The 12,333-nt window shown below is 34.5% G+C and overlaps 1 protein-coding gene across 5 annotated transcripts in view; it reads right to left on the bottom strand.

The window, feature by feature from the left end:
- CACNA2D1 (calcium voltage-gated channel auxiliary subunit alpha2delta 1) overlaps positions 1-12,333 on the bottom strand; it is a gene marked incomplete at both ends in the record, with an annotated part of 496,553 nt that overhangs the window by 30,406 nt on the left and 453,814 nt on the right. For 3 of the 5 annotated variants that reach the window (XM_079711931.1, XM_079711933.1, XM_079711935.1), the window contains 3 exons: positions 207-294; positions 3,120-3,217; positions 10,968-11,028. In XM_079711931.1, the coding sequence (XP_079568057.1) occupies positions 207-294; positions 3,120-3,217; positions 10,968-11,028 (247 nt within the window). Of the gene's footprint in view, positions 1-206; positions 295-3,119; positions 3,218-10,967; positions 11,029-11,705; positions 11,727-12,333 lie in introns of all 5 variants that reach the window. The other 2 variants (XM_079711932.1, XM_079711934.1) reach the window with 1 other exon arrangement.

Raw genomic sequence — 12,333 nt, 5'->3', positions numbered from 1 at the left:
CATGAGTAAAGCTGAGTAATGGTAGATGTTAGTCCTGACACACACCCACAAATGAAAATTGAAGTTGTCAACAACTGCAAAATGGTTTTCTTGGGAAATGGTTATTAAAGATAAATAATAAACTTTAAATTTTCCAAAAATTTCCCAGAGAGAAGCTAAACTGAAATACAGAATATATATCTTTTATTAATAAGACAAACACTTACATGTTTTTCTGCTTACTCCAGTAATTTTGGACAAGTTCATTTGTAAAGCCGGCATCCAGCAAGACTCTATTAATCAAGTCCGTATTGCCTAACACAGAAGGAAAGCCTCAATTACACCCACATAGTTTAATTAGGATAGTAATGAAACAAACATTTTCTATGTCCAGAAGCAATGTAGAGTGGATAGTATTTCTATGAATTTAAAAATGTAACCTTATTAATTTTCTACATTTTTTATATTGTTCCTCTTCCATTTTTCAGGATATGGACAAAATTAGAAGTGGAAAAAACAATTCTAAATGAGGCAAATTATTTTGTAAATGCTATCAAAAAGATAAGGATTCCAAAGTATCATAATTTCACAGACAATTTTGTGCCTAAATATAAAACTATATAATACATATAGGGTTTTCTTTGTTTTTTTTTTGTTTTCTGTTTTGGGGCCAAGGAACAGAATAAATTATCACAGACCAGCACTGCTCCAAGACCAGCTTTTGGAATCTGTTGGTACTGATGAAAGGGCACGGGCTTCAGGCTGTCACTTCTGGAGTAACTGAAGAGAGTATTAGCCCAGGTTTGAAGGTAATGGAGGGAAGAGATGACGAGGACCAAGGATCAGTGAATACACTCTCTTAAACAAAAGATGCTGCCTTCCTCCCTTTCTCTTGGCTTCTCTGCTCTAAGCCCATAAAGCTCTGAAATAACCTGCAAGTACCAACGGAAACTTCACACTTCTGATTTCATTTTATGCAGATACAGAATATATGGTCTTACTTAATACTGTATTACCACAAGAGTTGGGGGTGGCATAGGCTAGAAAACATTTTAGTTCCTTTTAATTATTTTACCTCAATGTATCTTTCACTCAAGATTAAAGGATCAATTTAATCCATATTTTAGACTTCATTTCAATTCCTTCTAGGAACTTTTATTACATTGTTTTAGAAACAATCACTATAAAAATAATCCTTTTGGAAAGTGAGTGATATATTTTAATTCTTAAATCATTTTAGGTAAAACAAAAGAGACCATTGTTTTAATTTGTAATATAAATCAATGTTGCAAGTAATTTCATAGTTTGATTCATATTTTCATTATGCTCTAAGCCTAAAATCAATCTTGAAATCTGTCTCCTGCAGCTGGTTACACACAATAAATAGATTATTAGTATTAAGCTTTACCATTTTATACATATACACTTTTCATTTTTACTTTAATTCAAAAATAAAGAAGAATATGAAGAAGACAACCACTCTACAGCATTCACATTTAGGGAGGTTAATAAATTAACTTAAACAATAGGTGAGAATTGTAATTTTACTGATGGATTAAGTACTTTTATAAAGCAAAGTTAAACTTGACTGTACCTCTTTAAAAGAAAACCATTTAGGACAGTTACATTTCAGTCACTGATATCTACTTTTAGAGTTGGTTTTACAGATTATTGATAACATGAGGTAAAGTATGATTGAGAAAAATCTATAACACTGTCAGAGGAAAATAGAAATTATTTCATAGATATTAACTCTTTTATAATAAACCATCTAGTAAGTTCTCAATTTTTTATATCATCATCTCAAACATTTCCAATAGAATTATACGGGAGGCAGAAAATTAATTGAAATGAAAGAAGAGACTGAAGAACATTAACACTATGGATATTAGCACCATTTTACTAAAAGTATTTTCTTTAAACATTTGTACTTCTCTGAGACGAGACATCCAATTAAAGGAGTATTCAATAACCTTATTATTTCAGTTCTCTCTTGGAAATAAATAATAACATTGTAAAGGTTCTGCTCAGAATGAGCTCACACTGAGCAGAAAGTTTTGAAATCACGCGTGTTCAGGCATGATCAATGCAGACTTCACCCACCCATGACAGGTTTCCAGAGTGGCTCTTTCGAGCAACCGGCTAACTCGTCTTAGAGGTGCTCAGAAGTTATTTCTTACGAGATAAATATAAGTTTGAGAGACAGCTTTAAGAAGGGATTTTCTTTTTTTATAACTGAGGATGCTTTATTTAACCCTTCCTGATAGCAGGAGAAATAACTTTTAAGAAGAAAAGAAAAAGAGAGAAGACGGACGAGGGAGAGCAGAAGGGAGAAGATGGAAGAAGGAGAAAGAGAACAAACAAGTCATTTATGTGTACTTTTATCTTCAAGTTATATTTACTAAGGTAATTTTGCCAGGCAGTTGGTTTTTCTCTCTTATTTCCCAAGTATACTGCCTTTTCTCCTGATTGTACTTTTTAATAAATAGGGTAATGTTAGGAAGAAAAACAGTTAAGATTTTTAAATGTTTTAAGAGCCCAGAATCCACAAATCTCTATGGGTTTCAGAGTATAAATGATGAAAATTTCTCTGAAAGACAAATAAAATTGTTAAAAACTAACTACTAAAATGTATCCATTCTAACTTGATTGACTTCATAAAATGGGAAATGATAGATGCATATTTTTTAAGAGTAAAGTTAACTGTGATCAACATAAAACCCCATTGTTATGTCTCTATTTGTACTTTGTTTTTATGCTATCCATGTTAAAACTCATTATATAAATAACTTGATTAAAATGTGTTTTCCTCTGCATAGAGGAAAGAACAATGCAATAAAGAACCTTCCAAAGATCATTCCAAAGTAAATTTCCCAAATTTGAGGGGAACAAGGTAAGCATATACTACTTACATCTAACCATTTGCAAGTATTGAATACCTGGCTTTGAACACTGGATTTTACTTAATAACAGAATGAAATTTCTGTAATATATAAAAAAATTAAGGGTCAAATTGTTACCATTAAAACTTCAAAAAGTAAATAAATAAACCAGCATACCAACAAAGTAAATTGAACCACGATTTGACTACTTTGGATATAACCACAGTGAAGCAATTATTGCAAATAATGCATACTTACATGATGGGTTGTTTGGAGTTTTTCTATCAATAAGCTCATTAAAATTTAAAAGAAATTCGGTGTTATTATCTGATATTTTAAGACCATTGCAGTAATCTCTGAAAAAAATATTTTAGGATATTAGGTGTTAAAATCACATCTTTACAAAAATGTACACAGTAAGCATAGGTAGTGAAAACACTTAATTTTTAAACTTTTTACTAGCTGCGTGACTTTGCAAGCTGTTGAATTCTGGTTATCTCCATTTCCTCATCCTTATAATGGAATAATACTTTAACATCTAGTGGTCAGGATTATATATTATATATTAATATATATTAACCATTTGAACTCTGGACAGAAGGTGCCCAATAAGTGTTGGCTTCTGTTACACCTACTGTACTATTGTCATTTTATGCTGTAAGTTAGCAATTTACATATAGAAATTAAGACTGAGAAATTTAAAGATATCTATTTATCAAATATCTACAATAAACCCATTGTGTTAACGTTTTTTTGAGAAATTACTATTTAAAAAAATTGAGTAAAATAAAGTGGCATTGATTTAGTTATTTGCACATATCTGTAATTACTGACTTAAGAGAAGACAATAATGTAATTACTGACTTAAGAGAAGACTGCAAGATTGTTTTGGCACATGAAAAAAGTAAGTGCTCACACAGATCATCAGTTGGAAGGGAGAATTATGTTAATAATCTTTTCAGATAATTGTGGGTGTTCTTTTTTTTGAGTAACACTAAAACTTGATTATTTGCAATTTCTTGATTCGTAATTTGTGATATGGAATCTGAAACAATACCAATGAACATTTTGTACTCTGTTATATTAAAATTCAATGCACGATCTTACATTTTGAATGAATCTTTTTACCCATCATGATTTTTATCACATCATAAATTGGTTATTTTGAAGATATGAATAATGCAGCTGTTCTAAATGGTAACATATTTTATTACACAATAATGAAAATTCACATTCATTAATAACATCACTGATCTCACCAGATAAGTCTATAACTATTGGGAAGCAGTCATGCTTACAGTAATGAATATGTAACTTTCCTAAAATTCTAATTTTTGTTTGAAGTTCAGGTTTTGTCATTGGGAACAAATACTTTCAGTTGTTTTCTTCAAAGTAAAAGGCTCACTTAATTGATTTTTGAGAAAATGTCTGCCAAATACACAAGTCTGAATAACCGCAGTTCCTCTGTCATTCATTCTTTCTAGTAAAATGATATCTCATGGGAAAAAAAGCAAGAAGCTATTTTAGCTCTCAATTCACACAATTTTTGGAGATAGGCAAGTTACTCTGGTATGCACTAAAACATTTTTTTTTTTTTTTTACACAGAGTATTAAAAGACATATACTCATGGGTAAACCTCAATAAAATTAATAATTCTTACTGCTTTAATCAAGGATATTTTAAAGTGACACTGGCTTTTTCCCCAATGTGGGTGCCTGGCAATGAAGATTACAGTGGCTACCAGCAGTCTTTAGTACCATTGTCTTGATTCCTGATAAGGTATCAGCTCACCATTGCTTTTGTACTGTCACTTCAAATGTCAATATGATGAAAAACACAAATGTCATTTAACATTGTTAGGAAAATAGCTTTGACCTTGCAGATTCTCTGAAAGAGACTTTGGAACCCACAGGGTTCTATACTTTGAGAACTGCTGTCCTAAGTGTTTTGGAAATTAAGAATAAATGTAAGGCAACATAAATATTATAAGAAGATTACAATTATAATAGCTAGGTTAATACAGATAGCAGACTGGATAATCAAATACTCAAGACAAAAATGCAATCAAAAAGTAAACACTTTCAGATGCAAGGCCATTATCTAAATACAAAGCTGCAGAGAGGAATAGAATGTCAGAACTTCAAAAACAAGGCTTCTCGGTTCATGGAAAATTTTCGTTTAGAGACAAGGTTTAAAAAGTTTTCATAATACCCATTAAATTATCGACAGAGCTAAAGTTGACTTCTTCCCACAATGCCATGCTTTTTTGGAAATAACACTAGTCTGGAAGTCAAAAGGCCAATACATTGAACTACGATTGCACAGAATTAGAAGCTGATGCTAAGGTTTTAGAAGGATTAAATAGAATGTTTTAGAAGGACTAAATGAAATAATTATTAATAAAATCATTAATAAAATATGGAATTTAAAAATTCCATGTTATTTTCTAGAAGGCATTTCTAAAATTATCTTTTAATCATTTAATCCTAAAAATAACTTTATCAGAAGGTAATTTAATAGTGAGGAAACTGAGATTCAAAGATGTAAAAAGATTTACCCAAAGGTACCTAACTAGCAAGTGGTCAAGCCCTGAGGAGAAGCCAAGTCTTCAGATCCCTAATTAGTGTTTTAACATAACCTACACTGTGCTTTGAACTTTCATTCTGTGAGCTTTTACAGTCACAAAGCTTCAGGCCAAAAGCAGCTTTGACCTCTACCAAGAGAAGGCTGTCCGTGTTGTGAGCAGTTAGTTTAGACAATGTCATCATGTTTTGTTTTGTTTTTGTTTTGATCCTTGCTGGCTCCGTTGTGCCCAACTTTGAAGGAGTCTAAAGATATTATTGACCTTTTGATGTATCCTAATGGCAAAAGCAGTGAAAGTGCTGAAACTACCATTAAGGAGAGTTGTTGAATTAGGACGTGAGCAGAAGTGAAAGAATTTAAACAACTGCGACGTGAGAAAGCACAACGCTGAATGCTGTGTCAGGGGAATGAGTTCTCCAGTAATAAGAATGAGCCGGGACAACAGAAAGTCACCCGCCAGGCAGAGCAGGGTGCCTGTGCACTAGGTAGTAAGTAGCAAGAGCCTGACAGACATATTTGGGATGCGAATGTACGTCTAGACAGACAGCATCAACATCGGTTGCCTGTTAGCCTAATGATTGTTCAGCATAGGCCTGGGAGCTTGACAACTGGAGATAATCAGCGTTTCTTAAGATCTTTCCCTAAGGAACCACCCTAGAAACGTGCATGACAGGCAATAACTGTGGTTACCACAACTGCTGAGTTCCCTCAGGACATGTGGGATAGACTTTGCGGATTAACTTTCTATGACTCACTGTTTTTCTAAAAGTGATCAATCTTATGCATATTGATCATTACTTTTCTGAGGAATTTTTATTCCCCATAAAAAAGATTAAAGTAGCAAGGTGGAGAAACCTCTGGATGGCTTTAAAGGAACAAATTAAATTTCGATTTGCTGAAAATACCTTCAGGGCCTCAAAGCTATATAACCTTTTTTGGTCACTTTGTGTTTCTGACCAAAATGGCTATAAACTAAAAGATCTTTGGTATTAGAAATTTGGCAGATTATTTATTTCTAGAATACTGAAAGTCAGTTTGTTCTCATTCTATTCCACGCACTTACATAGGTCATACATCTCAAATTAGCATTGAATTACTGGTGATCACATACTTTTCTTTCTTACTCTAACTTATCTTTGAAGTGCTTTCTCATTTCTGATTATCCAAGAAAGATAGAAAAATTACTCCATGTTGTAGACTTTCATCCCTATGACTGTAATTCTCTTAAAGATAGGAATAATGCTCCACACATCTGTATTCTCCATGCTTTCCCTTCCAGTAGTTTTCAAAATTTAAGGAAATTGCAAAAACCGGGTACTAATTAGGATCAAAGAGTTTAATTATTTAAGAATTAACAAAAATAGTTCTACCTTTAAATTTCATGAGCTTTCTTCTTTAAATTATTTTAAAATAACTGCTTTTTAACATCCTTTATTATTATTATTATTATTATTGGCCACACCGCATGCCTTGTGAGATCTTAATTCCCCAACCAGGGATTGAACCTGGGCCCAGGGCAGTGTGCCAAGTCCTAACCACTTGACTACCAGGAAATTCCCATAACATACTTTATTAAATAACTATCCCTCCTCCTCTGACCTCTTACTATAACCATCAATAATAATAAATAAGGGCTTCCCTAGTGGTGCAGTGGTTGGGAGTCCGCCTGCCAATGCAGGGGACACGGGTTCGTGCCCTGGTCCGGGAAGATCCCACATGCCATGGAGCAGCTGGGTCCGTGAGCCATGGCCACTGAGCCTGCGTGTCTGGAGCCTGTGCTCCACAACGGAAGAGGTCACAGCAGTGAGAGGCCCACGTACCGCAAAAAAAAAAAAAAAAAAAAAAAAAAAAAAATAATAATAATAATAAATAATATTTATTTAGAGCTCATGTCATACCAAGAGGTATGCTAAATATTCTGCATGCAATATTATCTCACTTAAAGCTTATAAAAACTGTACAAGGTAGGTATTATTGTTAGTGCCATTTTGCAAGTAAAGAAAGATGCAGAGAATCTGAGTAACACAGCTATGACCATGAAAATCTGGGAAACAGATCCTGAAAGTCTTTCTCTAGAGTTTGCTTCACTGTTTCCCATTAATAACAGTGACAAAAACATATGCCAGATATTCTATGCTACATAAATGTCTCCCTTTTCTCACCAATTTTTTCTTTATCCCAATTTTCTATCAGTTTACTTTCCACAAATCTTTGAATACACATCCAATGCTCACGTTTCCAGGAAATGTTCCCTACAAAAACATTTTACTCAGCTGTACTGGACATTCTTTTGAGATTCCCTAAGTATTTGCATATTCAGTGTAGATATTTATACCTTAGAGTAGCAAGGAAACAAATTCAAATCCCATATTATTTAACATCTCTAAAACTGTTTCTGGATCTGTGAAATAAGATAATATATAACACAAATTTATTATAGAGCTCTTTTGAGGGGTAAATATAATCAAGTCATACATGTAAATCATACATGTAAAAGGCTTAACACATGTTAACTGGGGTGAACACTCATTGTTTCTCCCACAAGCTACAACATTTCTTCCTTCCTCTGCTATTTGATCTTTCCCTGAACACACAGGTGAATTCCAGTCTTCCAGCCAGTCATGTTGATATTGAACGTGACAGGCCACAGAAATGATCCATATGCTAATCCTTGCTGAACTATAACAAAATCCACTGTCTATGAATTGGGAATTGAGATTGAGAGATATATTTATCTTCTCTGGGAATTCCTGGACGTTTACCATGCTCGGAGGGAGAGTCTCATCAACACGGGGCACCCAGTATCTCAACCTCTTCTCACCCTTGTGCTACATTAATATTCTGCTTTCCAGCTAAAACTAGTTTTAGCAGTGGCTCAAAGTTACCTGTATCAAAAAATTGCTAGTAAGATTGCAAGTATTATAATTAATAATATGATTTTTAAAATACTTTTCATACATTTATAGATTCTCCAGTCATCAACTATTTATGAGGCCCCCACTGTGTGCCAATCAGTGGATTTGATATTGAGTATTGAATGGTAAGTCAAATAGATGCTGTCATGTCTGTGTTGGGGAAAATTAAATGAAACGTGGCCAGTACTCTACTACGGGAAATACAGGATTCTATGAATCAGTCAGCAAGGATGTCTAATCCAGTGATGATGGGAAAGAAATTCCCAGATCAAGGAGCTTTGAAGTTGGAGTTTGGGAAGTACTGGAGGTGTGTGTGTTCAATCCAAAATAGAAAAGAAAATTAGTGGATGAAAAGCAGTAAGAAGGAAAAATCAATGCATTTTAGGAAATAAGAAAAGTTTAGTGTGGCTAGACTCTAAAGCAGAGGTTGGCAGACTGTTTCTTAAAGGGCAAGAGAGTAAATGATTCAGGCTCTATGGGCTAAAAGGTCTAGGTCACAACCCCTCGGCTCTGCCTTTGTAGTGAAAGCAGCCACAGGCAATACATCAACAAATGCCTGTGGCTGTGTTCTAATAAAACTTTACGTATAAAGTTTTATACGTAAAACTGCAGGCTGTAGTTTGTCAGCCCCTGATTTAGAGTATAGGGGACCACACTGGTAAACTGGGACCTAGTGACAGAACACTTGAAAGCTATCCTATACAGTATCGATTATCATGGGGATAATAGGAAGCCACTGGTTAGTATTTAACAGATGAGAAACATAATGTTATTGAAAGTTTAGAGACTCCCTCTGCTTACAGAAAGGAGACAGAAATTGGAAGTAAGGGAGAAATACTGGAGGCAGGGAAATCAATTAGGAGGCAGCCTTAGTAGTTAAAGTGAGGAAGGCACTAGCCTGAACTAGAGCAAAAGGCAACAGAGTTTGACAGACATACTTGATACTCATAAGATAAATTCTATGTGGCAAGACTCGTTGATCAACCAGAAGTTCCATATAAAGGAAAGGGAACAAAGACATCTATCAGGTTTCAAGACTGGGTATTTGGGGAGGACAGTGTTTTTGTCACTGAGGCAACACAGAAAGAAGAGTTTTCCGAAGAGGACAAATGTTCAGGAGATCATGAATTTGAAGCACCTTGAAGAGAGATTCCTATTAGGCTCCATATTAGGCTCATATTAAAATATGTAGGGTAGACATAAAGTCTGGAAATAGATATATTGTTTGATCTTATATTATAATGTAAGGTCAATACACCACAGAGTATGTCTATTTTGTTTCTAGACGTTACCAACATCCTGTAGATTTTGGGAGCCATCACCCCAAACTGTAGACACGAATAGTGGGCCTCTGTGGTATGTCTGGAGACTCAAAATAGGGAGATAAGAGAGCCCAGGCCAGCAGCTTCACATGAGTGATGTGCACAAGAAGGGAAGCTCATGAAAGAGATGGAATATGCAGCCAGGGAGGGAGGAAGAAAACCAGGAAAGTATGTCATTAAGCTCTGAGGAGGCAGAACGTCAAAGCGTGGGTTCAGCAGTGTCCAAGCCTGAAGGCAGTTCACGCAGGAACACTGCTCCAGGGCAGAGTCACTTGCAAAGCCAGAAATATGCTTAGTTACCAGAGACTTCTCAAAAAGTTATATAGATTCCCTAATTTCAATAAGGACCAAAAATTCAGATAGTCTTATGCAGAAATAAAAAGAAAGAATAACTGAGACCAGTTTTTAGGAGCCTTCTTAGAGCAATTTCTTTAAGAAGGAAAAATTGTGAGAATTGGATACTACAAGCTTCCGAATCTATTTTATTCAGTAGCCTAGGGTAATAGGAATTCTGTTGATTTGTCTTATTACATGTGTCTGATGGAGAGTGGGAGTCAAAAACTACGGAAAGAAATAGAAATAAAGAATAATCTTGGATTCTTGAATGGAGTTTCAAAAATTATAAGAAAAATGGAGGTAGAGATGAAGATGTATATTAGAGCTAGGGAACGGGGATTATAAGCGAGAGAAGTAAAATTGGTTAGGAGGAAAAAGAATGCTAATCTTAAAAATTATGTGAGAAAATCTCACTGTATTAAAATATATTTTCCCAAAAACTTGTGTTAAAAAAAATCAATGATGTTAAGTCATTCTATGAGGCTTACACATTCTTGTGTATACACACATATGTATATATCTGTACATATCTATGCATATCTATCTCAGTGTGTGTGTGTGTGTGTGTGTGTGTGTGTGTGTGTGTAGAGAGAGAGAGAGAAAGTGAGCAAGTGTTTGTATGTGTATACGCAGTCACAAATGCAAATTCACAACTCTTAATTTTTGTTGGATATACTGTTGGTTCCAACAAAAGCAAAACCTCCATCCGTCCTATTCACCGCTGTATCCCCAAGTCAGCATATTCTTTTGCACACAGCAGCTGCTAAGTACCTGAATGAGTAAATGAATGAGAGAACAGCATTCTCTTTCAGTTTAAAAGTTATTGTTTTCTTTGGTTCCATAATTTGGCATGGCATAATCCACAGCAGTCTTGACCCCAGCTCAGACTTGAAGGCCTCGAAGGTCTACATATCCACAATGAGCTATAAAAAAAGAAGACAAAACCTACCTTGGTGCTATGAACGTATAGCCAGATTCTTCAAAATTATCCGGCTTCAGTGTTTCTGAATCTGCAAAGATAATGTTACAAGGTTAGACAAACAATCCGGAATATGCATCCTGAGATTTGATGTCAATAGGAAGACATTAGAAAAATAACCTTACACGGAAAAATAAAAGTAGACTATTTCCATCCTGAACTGAAACACATGAATGAATATAAAGATCCCCAATACTTTACAGTAATAAAGTCAATTTTAATTTCATAACACGGATTACAACAGTTATATCAAAAACAATGTTAGGTCTATAATTTTCCCATTTACTAACTAACCCTACTATAACCAAGATGTCCTTTAAAAAGTGACTTTTGTCAATGTTACACCAGAGGTATTTATTTAAAATGTCAAATATTTTACCAATATTATGATAAAGAAAATTATTTTAATAAACCCATTAATGCCTTTAGTGAATTAATAGCATTCTTCATATTAGTACGAATTAGAAAGTGGAAGGATAAAAACACACAAGTATTTAAGTTTAAGAAAAAAGCCAGAAAGTGCATAGGTTACATATATAAACACAGGCATATTCTTTTCCCCTCTTTTGCCGCTAAGGTCTGAGTGATCAAGGAGGAAAATCTAGCAAATGAGAAGCACAGAGGATAGTATCCAATAGGAATGGAAATATCAGTGGAAATATCAAGTGTACTAAACAAAAAGAAATTGAGCAACAAGAAAATACTTGCCCTTCATTCTGCCCTTTTTTGCTGTGAAAATCCATCAGAAAGAGAAAGCAGGGAAACAAAAAAAAAGAGGGTAAAAGCAAAGGGGGGTCACAAACAATATTTTATTCAATGGCTTCCTTGAATAAAAATATTGTGCATAGATCAAAGGTTTATTTATGTACAGCTGTAGTCTGGAAGAAAAGACACATATTTTTGAAGACTGGAAAATATGTCCTGTCAATTACTACTGGAGCACCCTCTCTGTACTGTGGTTATTTCAAGGGTCTGTTTTGCAAAGTGGCGAACGCAAGCGCACTACCAAGGATGCTCGCCTATAAACAGAAGAATTTACCAATCATCAAAGACCCACGAGGCACCCCCTCATTTATCAAGTGAAGAACTAGCTCATGCAAAGGTGGTGGTTGTTAAAAGACCATCATATCTATCTGTCAAGTGAAAGCGGAAATATAAAGGTCTAAATTACCACAATGTGAAATGAGAACCGGGACTGCAGAGAACAAAAAAGAACTGACGGAGAAAGGAAAGAAACTGTAGTTCATGTGCAGTCAGAGGTAAAATGTATATACATATATATTTTACTTTATCGTAACAGATAGAATTTAGGTGGTTAGGAATAACTGAGTGATAT

Source organism: Hyperoodon ampullatus, assembly GCF_949752795.1.
Source record: "Hyperoodon ampullatus genome assembly, chromosome: 9".
Classification (NCBI taxonomy): Eukaryota; Metazoa; Chordata; class Mammalia; order Artiodactyla; family Ziphiidae; genus Hyperoodon; species Hyperoodon ampullatus.
Note: the sequence above shows the minus strand (reverse complement) of the source record. Positions and strands in the feature narration are given on the sequence as shown.